The 17,895-nt window shown below is 35.1% G+C and overlaps 2 protein-coding genes across 7 annotated transcripts in view; both read right to left on the bottom strand.

The window, feature by feature from the left end:
- The window catches only part of RMDN2 (regulator of microtubule dynamics 2), a 70,296-nt gene that overhangs the window by 40,762 nt on the left and 11,639 nt on the right, over nucleotides 1–17,895 (bottom strand). For all 6 annotated transcript variants that reach the window (XM_027555029.1, XM_027555027.1, XM_027555026.1 and 3 more), the window contains exons 3-5: nucleotides 4,273–4,447; nucleotides 2,513–2,615; nucleotides 79–139 (exon numbers count right to left, since the gene is read on the bottom strand). In XM_027555029.1, coding sequence (XP_027410830.1) covers nucleotides 79–139; nucleotides 2,513–2,615; nucleotides 4,273–4,447 — 339 coding nt within the window. The remainder of the gene's footprint in view (nucleotides 1–78; nucleotides 140–2,512; nucleotides 2,616–4,272; nucleotides 4,448–17,895) is intronic.
- Nucleotides 15,887–17,485, bottom strand: LOC113900669 (the record flags this gene model as incomplete). The annotated part of the gene is given in 2 exon segments (XM_027554363.1): nucleotides 15,887–16,677; nucleotides 16,679–17,485. Coding segments are annotated over 2 exon segments (969 nt in total), but the record flags the coding sequence as incomplete, so codon positions are not given.

The following is a 17,895-nucleotide window of genomic DNA, read 5'->3' as shown; positions in this document are numbered from 1 at the left end:
ATTTAAAATATACGTACTGAAAAATACATGAGAATAAACAGAACAAGAACAATTACTGCATAAATTTTATGTACTTACCATAGATGACAATATCCATTCTTGGGTGCTCTCATAATAGCTTTTTCACCTAATGTCTTTCCTGAAAGATAAACGTACTTACAGTTTGGTACCTTCATGTGAGTTGGCCGGAGGTAAATTATTGAATTAAGTCAGTAGTTCCCAAAAGTATGGTCCCAATACCAGAAGGCATTACCTAGAATCTTGTTAGAAAAGCAAATTTGGGGCCACATGGAAGACTTGCTTGATCATAACCTCTGAGACACAGCTATCTGCATTAACCGGCCTTTAGCGGTTCTGATGCACATTCAAGCCCAGACTCACTGGACTAAGTGAGTTAACCAAACGCAAAAGAAGTCATTCTATCATTATTAATAGACATTGCTTTATAATTAACTCAACCAACATTTACTGAGTATTTTCTAAATGACATATTGTGTGGGCCCCTGGGAATAAAAAGTCAAATAAAACACAATTCTTGACCTCTAAGAATTCACTGTTCAGTAGGCAGCAGGTATATAAACAAAAAAATTATGTATAAAGATAAATACAAGGTTAAAAAGAGCATAGCAGAGAATGGAGAGAGCAACTCTATCTAAAGGGGTAAGGGAAGGTGTCCCAGAGAAGCTCTTATCTAATCATTCATGATAGTGAACACACTCAGTGCATAAATAATTCCCTTAAATAATTTTACTTCATTTTAGAATAACTTTTAATAATCTGTTAATTTCTGGATAGAGGTTTGTCTAAACCACATTCTCAAAATCTTTCTCAAAAAGCTGCTGTTTTATTTTATACACTCTCCTTTTCTCTGCTCTAATTTTCTTTTGCTTGAAGAGCAATGATGTGATCCAATGATCTGAAAAATGCTCTTCTAAATAAGTAGTTTAGATAATCTTTATAAATAAAGATCTTTTATTCTAAAATCATTCTCCTATTTGTTAAGGTGGTATTCTATAGCTCTCTCCATTAAGAGAACTACGCAGTGTAGAAATCTACATAAATTGGAAAAAATTAAAAAGCAGTCTTTTAAAATGACAACTGATATTACATTGTGGGCATATATTAGAAGAGTTAATAATTTGATAATGAGTGCTTGAAAACGTAAATATTTTTAATGTAAAAACATTAAAAACGAAATCAACATCTTACCTACATTACCAAGTGAACAAAAATAGCTTTGAGGGCACTGCCGTAAGCCTAAAATAGAGGCAATTCCATCGCTCTGAGAATGTAAAAGGGAGCCGGGTAGTATACATACTGGTTTTGTACCCGCACTGATGCAGCTTCAGCCTGAAAAGAAACCTATTTCCCTTAAAAAAATTATTTTGTGGTCTATTTGTGTCCATCATTTAATCCTGAAAGTTACAAATATGTTCTTTTAGATATGATTCATATTTGATTTGCAAGACAAGTGTGATCAGTCATAGGACTTCAACAGATGTACTGCAGAAATGGGACACCACAGTTAGCAGGTTAGGAAAGAATTTTGTACTCTCTAGGGATCCAATCTTCCCTCCACATAACAAGTTCAAATATACTGTCATGAGGAGGAAGAGTCTGCAAACTCTTCCTCTTTCATACTGAGTGCCCATGCCCTTCAACTCCAAGTCTCCAATTTCCTGGCTCCTGGATTCTCTGCCAGGCGGTTATTACCTATGCACTGAATTACAATTGCCTGTCTCTGTATTGATCTTGTCAAATCATTTGCATTCTGGCTGTTATTCTTTTGTTGTTACTTTAGAAAACAGGATGATATAATGAACAATCATGGACCCATCACTCTGCTTAAACAATTGTCAACTCAAGGCTTATCTTGTTTTACTGAGATAAATTTTGAAAAAAACATTAAAGTCTGAGTAGTTATTTCTTTGTGGTACCTGGAGTTCTATGTTATAGGAAGTAAGAAGGGTTATTTTAATTTTGGTGAAAGACTACTATTATTATTGCTTCTCAAATTATTACCACTTAATGTATCATCTTCCTATGATTTTATAATTTTTGAAAGCTGGAATTTGAGTTTTTCAGTTGCCTATTCTAATATGCTCAAATATTTTTAGAGACCATATGCTGCTGCTGCTGCTGCTGCTGCTGCTGCTAAGTGGCTTCAGTGGTGTCCGACTCTGTGCGACCCCACAGATGGCAGCCCAGACAGGCTCCCTCGTCTCTGAAATTCTCCCGGCAAGAACACTGGAGTGGGTTGCCATTTCCTTCTTCAATGCATGAAAGTGAAAAGTGAAAGTGAAGTTGCTCAGTCGTGTCCAACTCGTTGCGACCCCATGGACTGCAGCCTACCAGGCTCCTCCGTCCATGGGATTTTCCAGGCAAGAGTACTGGAGTGGGGTGCCATTGCCTTCTCCGTTAGAGACCATATACTTTTATCTAAAAATTCATTCATGGTTTACTATAATAATGATTACTACCTGAGAATAATTAATATTCACAAAATACTTACCAATATTAGCATAATGCTTCTTTTCTTGTATATTTGTAGATAGCTCATACATGTCACCATAAGCACGAGCAAATCGCCAAATAAACTCTATTTCATCTCTAAACTGAACACACAGAACTGCCCATTAGATAAACTTAGTAATGTGACTAAACTACTGCAACATTTTAAAAAATTAGGTAGCTAAACTGGTACTTAGAAATGACTGTATTCATGTGCATATCACACTTTAAATTCAAATATTCATGGCTATAAAATGTGATCTAAGGTAGTTTACATTTGGGTCTTAGAAACCAATGAATATTATGCAGACACCAGCTCCACACCTATGAAGAGAAAACTGACGGGTGTTAGAACTTATAAATTCTCTCTGGGTGGTAGCATCCTCTCCTTGCTTTCCTTTCTAACTTATCTACTATCAATATGATGCCTCAATGGGCATTTCAGATAATATCTGTAAGTTATTAGAGAGTATATATATTCAAAAGAGCAATCACATTTTTTTTTTACCTAAATTACCTAAAGCACAACTCTAGAAATTTAAAAACTTTGAGTTCGTGTGTTTAGAGTTTCTAAATCCTCAAAAGTTAGCCTTAAATTTCTCATGGGAAAGAAGATTTACTGATCTTTGTGATACTGCAAAATCCTTTTTTTCCCTTTGGTGGTGGTGGTGGTGGGAAGGATGAGCTTTGTCAATTCAGTCCAACATTAAACACTGAAAAATGATTACCAGTAGAAATACAGTAAAATACTAATGGCTGTTATATTAATAACTGAAAGATAGTGAGACTAAAGTGTAGCTTTTCCTCCCTCGAGAAGCAGTATGTCTTGTCCTTTATCTGTTATACAATATTTAAGAAATACATCAAATTGATAAAATCAATGTCAATCTGTATAATCAACCAGATCTCTGGTTCTCATTTTTATGACCTTTGAGCCTAATAAACCCTTTGTTGTTGTTGCCGTGTCTGACTCCAGGTTAACCCTTTGCTACTCCACGGGACTGCAGCACGCCAGGTTCCTCTGTTCTCTACTATCTCCAGGAATTTGCACAAATTCATGTCCATTGTGTCGATGATGCCATCCAACCATCTCATCCTCTGTTGCCCTCTTCTCCTCCTTCCTTCAATCTTTTCCAATATCAGGGTTTTTTCCAGTGAGTCAGCTTTTCCCATTAGGTAGCCAAAATACATATTGGAGCCTCAGCTTCAGCATCAGTCCCTCCAATGAATATTCAGGGTTGATTTACTTTAGGATTGACTGATTTGATCTCCTTGCTGTCCAAGGGACTCTCAAGAGTTTTCTTGAGCACCACAAGTTTGAAAGCATCAGTTCCTCAATGTTCAGTTTTCTTTATAGCCCAACTCTCACATCTATACATGACTACTGTAAAAACAATAGCTTTGACTGTATGGACTTTTGTCAGCAAAGTGATGTCTCAGCTTTTTAATATGCTGGCTAGGTTTATCATACCTTTTCTTCCAAGGAGCAAGCGTCTTTCATTTTCATGATCTATCACTGTTTCCACTTTTTCCCCATCTATATGCCACGAAGGGATGGGACTGAATGCCATGATCTTAGTTTTTTGAATAAACTTTTTTATTTACTTTCAAAAAAATTTTAGTAATATTATAAAAAAATTTACACCAGTCATTTAGCTTTTGTAAACTGTGACACAATTGCTGTGGTCATAACATGAATGGAAAAGTAGATTAAATAAAAATTAAAACTTTACAAACAGGTTATTATCACATATATCTTACCTTTTCTTTGTGGTCACAAAGCAGCTCAAAACTCTCCACTTTTCTGGACTCATTCACTCGTAAATTATCAGCCCTCTGAATAAGGGCATCTAAATTTAATTCCTCCACATGAGTGTTAAACTCCTTAGGGACTGGAAAACTCTGTTCTTCGGTGTCAGTATTAGCTGTAACATACCTAAAATTGCAGAAATAATCATCAACTCTCTGGAAAGTTATACTCTAATGGCCAGAGAGATCCTTTTAAAATGTAAGTCAAATCATTCTACTCTTAGGCTTGAAATCCTGCAATGGTACCTTTCACTCAGAGAAAGCTCATGTACTAATCCTTGGAGGAGGGCATGGCAACCCACCCCAGTATTCTTGCCTGGAGAATCCTCATGGACAGAGCAGCCCATACAGGCTGTGGGGGCACAAAGAGTCAGACATGACTGAGCGACTAAGCACATTGCCTAATAACCATCTGCAAAACTAGATGAGATTTGCCTCCCACCTCAATCGACTCTCTGACCTTGTTTCCCAGCATGTTTCTCATTCAGTCAATTGCATGCTGGCTGCCCAGCTACTCCTTAAACAAGCCAGGACACTCCTACATCAAGACCTTTGCTTTCTGTTCCCCCTGATGGGATGGCTCTTCCTTCAGTGCTGTGCTGCACTTAGTCACTCGGTGGTGTCCAACTCTTCGCAACCCCATGGACAGTAGCCCACCAGGCTCCTCTGTCCAAGGGGATTCTCCAGGCAAGAATACTGGAGTGGGTTAGCATGACCTTCTCCAGGGAATCTCCTAACCCAGGGATCAAACCCAGGCCTCCCGCATTGCAGGCGGATTCTTTACCATCTGAGCCATAACTCACACCCTCACCTCCTTCAAGTCTCTGTTGAACGTCGTCATCTCAATATAGCCCATCCAGACCCCTTTATTTAATGTTGCAACCACCACTTCCCAACACACATGCATTTCCTTCACCAATCTCCCTTATCCTGCTTGACTTTGTTTTTTCTGTAGTACATACTGTCTTCTGATACACTGTATATTCTACTAACCTACTACATGCGTTATTTTTTTCAGGATCTCTCCACTAGAATGCATGCTCCCTCAGAACATGATCCCTAAAACAATTCTTTGTTTTATTAACTGTTGTCATCAAGTGCCTAGAACAGCACCTGACACACAGTGGATACTCACTGGATACTGCTGAACAAATGATATAGAGTTGTAGGAACTCGGAGGCAGTCAGGTATATATATAAATTAAATATATATATACTCATGTATTTATATATACATATGTATATACGCACATATATTCACACACACACACATATATATATAAATTTGTGGTTCAAGATGATATTTTAACCCTTAGCTTAGTTGTTAAAAATTCATGCTACCTCCCACATTTCCTTTTTGGTGGCATATAATGCAACAATTAATTTTCATTTATTCACACATTCACATTTGTTCTAAAAAAGATCTTAAGGAAGTATATAAGGATATATAACAGAAGAGAATGAGTTAGAAGTGGTGAGAAAAGATAAAAACAAAGTCAAATGTGAATAAGGCCAATAAAAAAGTACATATACTTTAGATACCTTTACCCTTGCTAAAAGGCACATAAATGTGATTTTACATCTAATAGCTGAAGCAGTCACAGTCTCCAGCAGATACTAACAAAGAGAAAGGAAGCAAGTTCTTGAGAGAGGTACACCTATTTTCAATACTGACAAATAAATTTCCTTCAAAGTCCTTATAAAGAAGACACTACCTGTGGCGGATTCATTTTGATATTTGGCAAAACTAATACAATTATGTAAAGTTTAAAAATAAAATTAAATTAAAAAAAAAAGAAGACACTATATAAATGATACTCAACTTCTTTAACAACATTATTAATGGCAACTTCATTCTTCTAATTGCTCAAACCAAAAATTTAGAATCATCCTTGACTTGTCTCTCCTAAGCAACATTCAGAAACGTCTGTTGTTTCCATCTTCAAAATATATCTAGGATCCAGCTACCTCTCACCACCTTTGCCCACTACTCCCCTGTCTAGACCACCACCAGGTTACCTGTATTAATGCAAACCTATCATGTCTCCCTGCTTTAGTCCTTGACCATTGTAGTTTATTCTCAACATAGGAGCCAGAATGGTCCTCTAAAAAGCTGAATCAGATCATGTAACCCTTTCCTCAAAACCCTCCAATGGATGACAAAATCACAGTAAGAATGTTAAGTCCTTAGAGTTATCTATAGGATCCTTTATAATTGAGTCCAATACCTCTGACCTCATCCCCTATCACTCTCCTGCTTGATCAGCACTCCAGGAACAATGGCTTCCTTCCTGCTTTAATATCTTTGTGTTTGCTGGTCTTTCTGCCTGGTATGTTCTCCACTGAGTATCTATGTTAATTTACCTCCTCACCTGTTTCACAACCTTTTATCAAACATAATCTTTACATTATGGCAGATGCTGTGGTTACCTACATAGTATACATTAAGAAACCTACAAATTGTGGGACTAACAGAGTTTAGCAAGTTGGCTGCATATAATACTAAAATATGAGTCAGTTTCATTTCTAATATATTAGCAGCAAAAGCCTAAAAAACAAAATTAAATAAAATATTTCACTTATGATGATCTCAGAGAATGTCAGACACCCAGGAATAAACTTAATAAAACATGTGAAAATTCTATGGAGAAGATTATAAAAGATATATAAAAAACTGTTTATAAAAGAACCTAAATTCATGAAAATATCATGTTCATGGCTACAAACAACTGATATTATAAATGAATGAATTCTCTCTAGATTACAGATTCAGTGTAACTCCAATTTATAAACCTAAGAAGAAATTTCATACAATTTAATGAAATGATTCTAAAAGTTACAAGAAAAGGCAAACAGCCTAGAATAGTCAAAGCACTGTTAAGAAAGAGAACAGGAAGAGAAGACTTACCTCGCCAGATATTAGACCTATCTTGCAGCTACAATAATTAAAGACAGATTGCAACTGGTAAAAGGATGGATGAGTAACTGAAAACAGAACAGAGTCAAGAAACAACCCCATACGCAAATGAAAAGTGTGCTACGAGACAGACACGGCATGTCAGATTAGTCTTGCTTCAGCAGGTGGTTTCGCAGATGCTTATTATATTGTTTACAATAGCAAACTAAATAAATGAGTAAAAGGGGCACATGCATGGACATTAATCAGAGTTTGCATAAACTAAAGACAGTTTTTAGTACGATTCTATGCACCTGAGATACAGTAAGAAAATAATGACCAAAAGAAAGTAACTAGTTTAATATCAGACACTATTATTTAAACTAAAACCCACCAAACAGTACCCTTTAGAAGGGTGAATTTTATGTTATATGAATAATATCTCAATAGAGATGCTTTTTTATAAGAAAAAATTGAATATTCTATAGCCATTAAATCAATTAAATCAGAACTTGTATGTCTATTCTAATAGAGAGAGAGGGAAAACACAGAATAGCTATATAGAGAGTTCCATCAATATATGCAAAGAATTAAATTTATTCAAATTCTAAGGAATTAAAAAAGAGGAAACATTACTTACATCATTTATGAAGCTAGTAAAATTAATGCCAAAACCAAATAAGTATAGTAAAATAAGAAATAAAAATTATAGGCCAATTTCACATATAAATTTTGATACAAAAATGCTCCAGAATATCAACCAAAAAATTTCAACACATGTGAGAGAATGCATCATAACCAAATTGAGTTTATCTCATGAATTACAAGCACAGTTAACATTAGAAAATTTCTCTAGTATAACAGATAAAATGAGGAAAACTATATGATCTTTATAGTGGTCACCAAAATTTTTTTTTTCAATAAATTCAAGACCATTTCAAGATTTCAAGACAAAAGAAATACCAAACCCATAAACAAGGAACAGAACTTCTTATAACAGAATATAAACCCCAAACCATGATACAGTTCACATATAATGATGAAACTTTATAAGCATTATCTTTAAAATCAGAAATAGAGAAGGATATCCAATATTGTTGCTTCTATTTAACAGAGCACTGCAGGTTCTGTTAGCACAATATTAAAAGAAAAACAAAAAATATATAAGAATTGGGAAATAAGAAACAGAACTGGTATTATTTGAAGATTGTTCAATAAAAAGAAAACCTAGCTCCCTTCACCCAGCAAGAACACCGCAAGAAGCTGTCTGTGAACCAGAAAGTAGGTTTCCACCAGATACTGAATCTGCCGTAACCTTGATCATGAGCTTTCCAGCCTCCAGAACTGTGAAAAAGAAATGTATGTTGTTTATAAGCCACCCATTCTATGGTACTTGTAGCAGCTCAAACAGACAGACAGTATTCAGTATTTAAATTGAAAGAAAATCTAACAGAATTTATAGATGAGTAAATAAAACTAACATATATGATCAATTATCCCCATGGACAGAGGAGCCTAGCAAGCTACAGTCCATGGGATAGCAAAGAATCAGACAAGACTGAGTGACTAAGCACACAGATTCCTATAGAACAAGTTACAAAATGTAATTTTATAAAATATAGCCTTTATATACTATAGGACTATATACAGGAAAAATATACAGTAGCCAGAAAAAAATTCCACAAGAAGTTTGTAAGATTTTTCTATAGAAAATTATAAAATATCATCAGAGAACATTAAAATGTGTTTAAATAGATGGGAAAAGATGTCATATCCACTGACAGAAAAACTTAACTTTAAACCAATTTCATATGGTACCAAATTAATCTATAGTTTTAATATAATTCCAGTCAAAACCACAATGGTATTTTCCTATGGAACTTACCTGACTCTAAACTTAATATGGAAGCACAAGTGTAAAAAGAACCAAACCATTACTCAAGGAAATAGACAGACTCAATGCAATCCCTATCAAATTACCAATGACACTTTTTACAGAATCAGAAAAAAAAAATTATAAAATTTGCATATAAACACAAAAAACTCCCAATAGCTCAACCAATCTTGAGAAAGAAGAATGAAGCTAAAGGGATCAGGCATCCTGACTTCAGAGTACACTACAAAGCTACAGTAATCAAAACAGTGTGTTACTGGCACAGAAATAGACATACAAATCAATGGAAAAGAACAGAAAGCCCAAAAATAAGCCACGCACTTATGGCCAATTAATTTACAATGGAGGCAAGAATATAAAATGGACAATAACCAGTCTCTTTAATAAGTAGTGCTAGGAAAACTGGACAGTTACATGTAAAAGAGTGAAGTTAGAACATTCTCTAACACCACATACAAAAATTAACTCAGAATGGATTAAAGACTTAAATGTAAGACCAGATACTATAAAACTCCTAAAAGAAAACATAGGCAGAACACTCTTTGACATAAATTGCAGCAATATTTTTGGGGGGGATGTATCTCCTAAAGTAATGGAAACAAAAACAAAAATAAACAAATGGAACCTAATTAAACTTAAAAGCATTTGCACATCAAAGGAAACCATAAAGAAAAATGAAAAGACAACTGATGGACTGCGAGAAAAATGTTTGCAAACAGTGCTACTGACAAGGGATTAATTTCCAAAATATACAGATAGTTCATACAGCTTAACATAAAAAAATAATAAATGGGCAGAAGACCTAAGTAGACATTTCTCCAAAGAAGATATAGAGATGACCAACAGACACATGAAAAAATGCTCAATATCACTAATTATTAGAGAAATGCAAACCAAAACCACAATGGGATATCACCTCACACCAGTCAGAATAGCTATCATTAAAGAGTCTACAAGTAATAAATGCTGGAGAAAGTATGGAGAAAAATAAATCCTGTTGGTGGGAATGTAAATTTGTACAGCCACTATGGAGAACAGTATGGAAGTTCCTTAAAAAATTAAAAATTGAGTTACCATATGATCCTGCAATCCCACTCTTGAGCATATATATCCAGAGAAAACTCTACAGCAAAAAATCATTTTACTGTACACTTGAAACAACCACAAAATTGTAAATTGACTGTACCTCAAAAAATTTTTTTAAAGAGAAAAAAATAAGAAGAGCCAAGACAATTTTAAAGAACAGGTATCAGGACTATAATATAGAGAATAAAGCAATGATAAATCAGTCTGGTACTGGCATGACAAGAGACGAACTGGCCAAAAAAACTAAGAAAGAGAACAACTAGCCTGGTCTCTTCTCCACATTAAAAAATACCCAAGTGCAAAAAAATTGTTTTCCTACTGTGAAAAGGAATCTTCTACTTATAATTGGGCATTATTAAAAATTATAAGAAAGTTTTAAAAGCAAACTTTAAAAATGCTTCTGCTGCTGCCACTAAGTCGCTTCAGTCATGTCCGACTCTGTGCGACCCCAGAGATGCCACCCCACCAGGCTCCGCTGTCCCTGGGATTCTCCAGGCAAGAACACTGGAGTGGATTGCCGTTTCCTTCTCCAATGCATGAAAGAGAAAAGTGAAAGTGAAGTCGCTTAGTCGTGTCCGACACTTCGTGACCTCATGGACTGCAGCCTACCAGGCTCCTCCATCCATGGATTTTCCAGGCAAGAGTACTGGAGTGTGGTGCCATTCCTTCTCCAACTTTAAAAATAGGGCCCGGGAAATAAATATGCCTGGGAAAATATACAACATACATACTGACTTTGTGTTAGAGCTTAGATTTCTACTGGGGGCAAAAAAAAAAAAAAAGAAAAAGCATTTCATAGGTTATCTAATGTCTAACAGTCTTCCAACACTCTTTCAGCAGGCCTGGAAAAGTCTGCCCCCTAGTGTCAAATTTACTTATATCTTCTAAACATTCATCTTTTAATAGGACTTTTCTGGCTTATTTTCTGCTCCAAATTTGACTAAGAATTGTGCCATTTTATGTATCTCACTATTGTTGAACAATTGATTCCTTGCTTTAACAGCAACAATAGCATATTTGCAGGCATAGTTGTATTATTTAAAGAGAAAATGACATTATTTGCTGTGAAAATAGTGTATTTATAGAAATATATCAGTAGTGAGTTGCATCAGAATATGCAAAAACATGCCTGCCTTCAGTACTGTGGCCTCTCTCCATATCAGGCATTCTGATTTAGTTCCCTTTGCCTAACCTTACCCACACACACCTCACTGCTCCCACATTTTTTTAAAAAATACATACTAACAGAGACAGATGTCAGCAAGATGATAAACTAGGAAACTCTAGGCCCTTAGTCCACCATGGAAACACTAAACAAACAGCAACAGACAGATTGAAACAGCTTTGTGGGAGATCTAAAAAGTACGCAAGGATTTGCAGCAATCAAGAAAAACCCATATTCAAACAGCAGAAAACTTCACAGTGTTTTCACTCACCCTTGCTTCACCCTTCCCTGGTATGGCACAGCATGGCTGGGAAAAAGTCATGCAATTCTCAGCTCCTCCCTTAGGACAGAAGGAAGTGAATGCATCCTGTTTGTAATGTTCTGGCATGTTGAGGGGCTTCCTAGAAAACTAGTTTCTGTTTAGCTTTCCTTAAAGTTCAGGCAGAAATGAAGGCATAATATGGGCATCATATTAGAGGCCAGTGAAAGCTGCGGCAATCACTGTGACATGTGAGAGCTACAGAGGGACCATGGATACCTGGGCACAAGAGATTATGGGGAGAGGAATATTATAAGACACCTAAGGTGCCAAGAAGAACAGAATGAGATTCTTATTGAAAAGATATTTTTAAATAGTTATGTATTTGGGAGAAAGCATATACTCAGGCCCATAGAAAACTGATGCCTAGGAAAGACCTGAGAAGCCCATAAGCCTTTGTGTTGGGCTAATTAGTGGGTCTTCCCTGTATACAGCCAATCTGCAAATCTAGAATAGATGGCTATTTTTTCAAAAAGTACAATTTTCAACAAAAGATCACAAAGAATACAAAGTTCAGGGAAAGACTGCCTTTCAAATGAACAAAATAAATTTCCAGAACCGGACTCTAAAGAAATACAGCCTTTGTGCTTATTGAGACAACAATTTTTAAAACAACAGCCTTAAATATGTTCAAAGAGGTAAAGGGAAAAAATGGAGAAAGAACAAAAGGAAATTGGAAAAATAAATGAACAAAAAGAGAATAAAAAGAGAGAGCTAGAAATTATTAAAAAGAGGATCAACAGAAATTCTGGAACATAAAAAGCAATAAGAAGAAAAATCCACTAGAAAGGATCAAGAAAATACTTGAACAAGCAGAAGAAAGAAGCAGCAAATTTGAAGACAAAACACTTAAAACTATTGAGTCTGAAGAGTCAAAAAAAAAAAAAAAGAATGAAGAAATAGAGCCTAAGAGACTTTATGGAACATCAAAAATCAGGCCAATATATATAAGAGTCACAGAAGGAGAAGAAAGATGCAGAGACCTTATTTTGAAGAATAACTGCCAAAAACTCCCCAAATTTGAGGAAAGACATGGATATATAAATACAAGAAGTTCGATTAACTCCAAATAGGATGAACTCAAAGAGACTCACACCAAGACACATACTCAAACTGAAGGACATTATGACAAATCATAAAAATCTCGAAATCAGCAAAAGAAAAGCAAATCATTACAAAAAAAGTGAAGTAAAGAAGTCAAGTTGCCTAGTCATGTCCGACTCTTTGTGACCCCATGGACTGTAGCCTACCAGGCTCCTCCCATGGGATTTTCCAGGCAAGAGTACAGGAGTGGGTTGCCATTTCCAAAGTGATCCTCAATAAAATTACCACCAGGTTCTCAGAAGAAACCTTGTAGACCTAAAGACAGCAGGATGATATATTTAGAGTGCTGAAAGAAAAAAACTATCAGCCAAGAAGTATATATCCTTAAAGGAAAACTGTTCTTGAAAACATGATAGAGAAATTAAGGCATTCCCAAATAAACAAAAAAAATGAGGATGCTCATTACCTCTAGACCTGCCTTACAAGAAATGGTAAAGGGAGTTCTTCAAGTTGAAACAAAGGATATTAGGCAGTACTAACTTGGAGTCATATGATAATACAGTTTTCTGGTAACAGTAAATAAAAATGTTGTTAAATATAAAAATTAGCATTATTGTAATTCTGGTTCATAACTCCATTTTTATTCTTGTACAGTATTTAAAAAAGAAAAGCATTAATATAAAAAAAGAAAAGTATAAAAATAATGATAAATCTAGCTAACAGCTATACAACTATATAGACGTAATATGTGATATCAATAACATAAATAGGGGAGTAAAGTTGTAAAGGAGAAAGCTTTTATATACAGTTGAAGTTAAGTTGGTATCAGTTTAAAATAGATTGCTATTACTTTAGGATGTTATTCATAATGCCCATGCTAAACATACAAAAATATCTATAGAATATACACAAAAGTAAATGAGAAAAGAATAAAAAATGTATCACTATCAAAAAATTAAGTCAACACAAAGGAAGGGAGTAAGGGGGGGAATGAAGGACAACAGGGTATAAGACACATGGAAAACAAATAACAAAAAGGCAACTACTAGTAATTACTTTAAATGCAAATGGATTAAATTCTCCAGTCAAAAGACTCAGGCTGGTAGTATGGATGAAAAATCAGGATCAACTGTATGGAGTCTATAAAAGACTCATTTTAGAACTGAGAACACATATAGATAGAAAGTAAAAGGATGAGTTCTAATGAGGTGGATGAAACTGGAGCCTATTATACAGAGTGAAGTAAACCAGAAAGAAAAACACCAGTACAGTATACTAATGCATATATATGGAATTTAGAAAGATGGTAACAATAACCTTGTATGCGAGACAGCAAAAGAGACACAGATGAATAGAACAGTCTTTTGGACTCTGTGGGAGAGGGAGCGGGGGATGATTTGGGAGAATGGCATTGAAACATGTATAATAGCATATAAGAAATGAATCGCCAGTCTAGGTTCGATGCATGATACTGGATGCTTGGGGCTGGTGCACTGGGATGACCCAGAGGGATGGTACGGGGAAGGAGATGGGAGGGAGGTTCATGATGGGGAGCATGTGCACACCTGTCACAGATTCGTGTTGATGTATGGCAAAAGCAATACAATATTGTAAAGTAATTAGCCTCCAATTAAAATAAATAAATTTAAATTAAAAAAAAAGAAAGTAAAAGGATGAAAAAAGATATTCAATGTAAAATAATATCCAAGAGAGAACAGGGGTGGCTATATTAATATCAGATAAAATCAACTAAGTCTAAAACTTATGAGACAAAGAACAACATTTTATAATTATAAAAGATTCAATTTAACAAGCATATGTAACAACAATAAACATATATGTAATAAACATTAGAGCTTCTAAATATATGAAGCAAACACTGGCATAATTGAAGCAAGAAATAGCAACATAAAAATATAAAACTCTTTAGAGAAAACATAGAGGCAAAGCTTCATGGCATTGTATTTGGCAATGATTTCTTGGATGTGACATAAAAAGCACAAACAAAATAAAAAATAGATAAACAACTTCAAAATGTGTCAAAGGACACAATCAACAGTGAAAGGCAATGCACACAATGGGAGAAAATGCAAATCAAAACCATAAGGAGATACCACCTCACTCTCATTAGGATAGTTATTGTTAAAAACCAAAATAACAAGTATTGACAGGGATGTGAAGAAACTTGAGTCCTTTTGCATTCTTAGAGAAATATAAAATGGTGCAGTTACTATGGAAAAAAGTATGATAGTTCTTTAGAAAATTAAAATAGATTTATCATATGATCTAGTAATTCCGTTTCTAGGTGTAAATCAAAAGAACTGAAAGTAGGGCCTGGAGGAGATAATTTATACAACCATGTTCATAGCAGCATTATTCACTATTCAAAAGGTAGAAGCAACCAAAGTAAGTGTCAACACAGAGTGAATAAGCAAAATGTGGTATATACATACAATGGAATACTATTCAGCCTTAAAAAAGGAAAGGCTAACCCATGCTACAATATAGATGAAACTTGAGAACATTATGCTAACCAATCACAAAAAGACAAATACTGTATAATTCCACTTATAGGAGGTACCTAGAGGAATCAAATTTACAGAGGCAGAGAGTTGAATAGCAGCTGTCAAGAGGCTAGGGGAAGAGAGGATAGGGGAGCTATTGCTTAATGGGTACAGAATTCCACTTTTGCAACATGACAGATAATGGTGGTTGCACAACAGTATGAATGTACTTAATGCCACCAAACTTAAAAGTGGCTACAATAATGAATTCTTTTGTGTGCATTTCACACAACAAAAAAATTAAAATAGAAAAAGTATGATACATTAAAAGGAAAAAACATAAGAGTAAAATTATCTTAGTACAAATGATATTAACTTAGGGGGCATTTTATTATGACAAATAATTGAAAATAACTCAAATTTGTTCCATCTACAAAAACCAATTATTTTCTAAATATTTTTAATTCTTATATGACTTTCCATTTGTTATTCTGATAAACATATTTATAAACTTTATTAATAGATGGAAAAAAACTAAATATTCACTTCAAAAATAAAATTTTGGAGACATGTTTTAAAATAAAAATTTTATTAAAATTTTTTTAAAAATAAAAATTTTGGAAAAAATCTAAAAATTTTCACTTTAAAAAAGTCATAAAAATCTCTGATTTCAGAGTTTTCTGAATTCTCATATACATACACAAATGTGTATTAAAACTATTTAATTAAAATATCTGGTTTCAATAGATTCTATTTCTGACAGTATGTTTTTATTTATGATTTGATCCTTGTGTAGTATAAAAACACTGTCTATCAGTGGGATGTCTGGCATGAGACATAGGGCTAGCAAGGCTGATATAAATAGGAATTAGTAAACTAATATAGATCTATAGGTTATATAGGAATACTATTTTAATGACTAGAGTAGAATAAAAGAGGATGTTAAACTCTCTAAGAATGTAATACATTTAGAAGACCTATTTATCAAAACTTGATGTTATTTTCAGACCACAAAAGCATTACAACAGTAACTCAGAAATCTGGGACTAGGCAATTGGTAAGCAGTAAATCTGTTAAAAGCCTGAAACAGATGAATAATCTTTGACTTCCATATTCCAATGTTAATAAACTATCTTTAAAAAATACAGAAATTAACATTAAATTTAGACTGTAATGTAGAAATCTTTTTCAGAAAATGCAGTGATTTCTACAGCCTCTATACTATGCCTGCAGGGAGAGCTTCTGGTTTGAGCTGCCCTTCCAAGAGAGGGTAAAGTCTAAGGTGATCTTATTTTAGGAATTTCATGTGAGAAGATTTGTCTTCATCTTTAAACGACAGAGCATTGTTTCTGTCTTCAAAGGGATCTGAGGTAACTTCATTTTGAGGTAGGGCAAAGCCACTAGCATTTTTACAAAATGAAGTAAATTCAACGTTATGGAGAACAGGGAAAAGTTACACGTCGAGAGGGACGCTGTCGAACCATAGCTGGAGAAGTGTTTCTACTGTGACTTTGAGAAGTGGGATAAACAGAATTGCTCCTTAACTGGTCTCTTTCTTGAATATCATTGTCAATTCCATGTTGTTCAGAGGAATAGGAAATAATACTTGGAAGAGTAAGCATGGTTGCTGTGCTTTGATACAAGGTGGCAACAGTGTCCCGACAGGCAGAGGAATTCGCTTTTGATTTAGATTTCATAAAATATGTAGTGTCATATTCAGGAGAATAAGAGTGTATATATTTTTCAGCACCAGTAATATTCGAGTTTTTGGAAATGACTTCAACTTCGTTTGGATTAAATATGCATGAACTACTGGCATCAAAAGTACCAGCATTCTCGTAACAGGAAATTATACTTAGTTTTGGGGCAGAGAAAACACTTCTGGATCTAAAGCGAAAATGTTCTGAGGCTGACTTTAAATCAATGAAGCTTCTTTTTTCTTCAGCATCAAAGTTAGCTCTACTTTGTACAGTATGAAGGGACGTACTGCTTTTCTGAAATTTAGGAAATAAAGAATGTCTTCTTTCAAGGAAAGTTGCGTAAAAAGACACATTTGATGACGGCGAGGAAATTTTACTTCCTTTATGTGAACTGCCTTTAAGCATCGGAGTAGGACGAGCTGCTTTAAAATCAAGAAATTTTGTTGGCTGAATAACAGAAGAGGCTCCACGATGCAGGAGGTCTGAAGGAAGTTGATCTGCTGGACATTTTGGTTGGCAGTTCTGCTCCTCTTTGTAGCAACTGGAGTGAGAAAAGTGTCAAATGAGGAAAAAAGAACAGGGAGCCCAGGCGGAAACCTGCCAAGCATCTTGAAGAATAATAGCTACCTTATCAATATGGAAACAGGGAATAAGAAATTAAGACAGGTGAAGTTGATGGTTACCCAGATGTACCCCCCAGAGAAGGCAATGGCACCCCACTCCAGTACTTTTGCCTGGAAAATCCCGTGGATGGAGGAGCCTGGTGGGCTGCAGTCCATGGGGTCGCTAGAGTCGGACACGACTGAGCGACTTCACTTTCACTTTTCACTTTCAGGCATTGAGAAGGAAATGGCAACCCACTCCAGTGTTCTTGCCTGGAGAATCCCAGGGACGGGGAAGCCTGGTGGGCTGCCATCTCTGGGGTCGCACAGAGTCGGACACGACTGAAGCGACTTAGCAGCAGATGT

Source organism: Bos indicus x Bos taurus, chromosome 11 (assembly GCF_003369695.1).
Source record: "Bos indicus x Bos taurus breed Angus x Brahman F1 hybrid chromosome 11, Bos_hybrid_MaternalHap_v2.0, whole genome shotgun sequence".
Taxonomy (NCBI): Eukaryota; Metazoa; Chordata; class Mammalia; order Artiodactyla; family Bovidae; genus Bos; species Bos indicus x Bos taurus.
The sequence above is the reverse complement of the archived record's forward strand: the minus strand, read 5'-3'. Positions and strand labels throughout refer to the sequence as shown.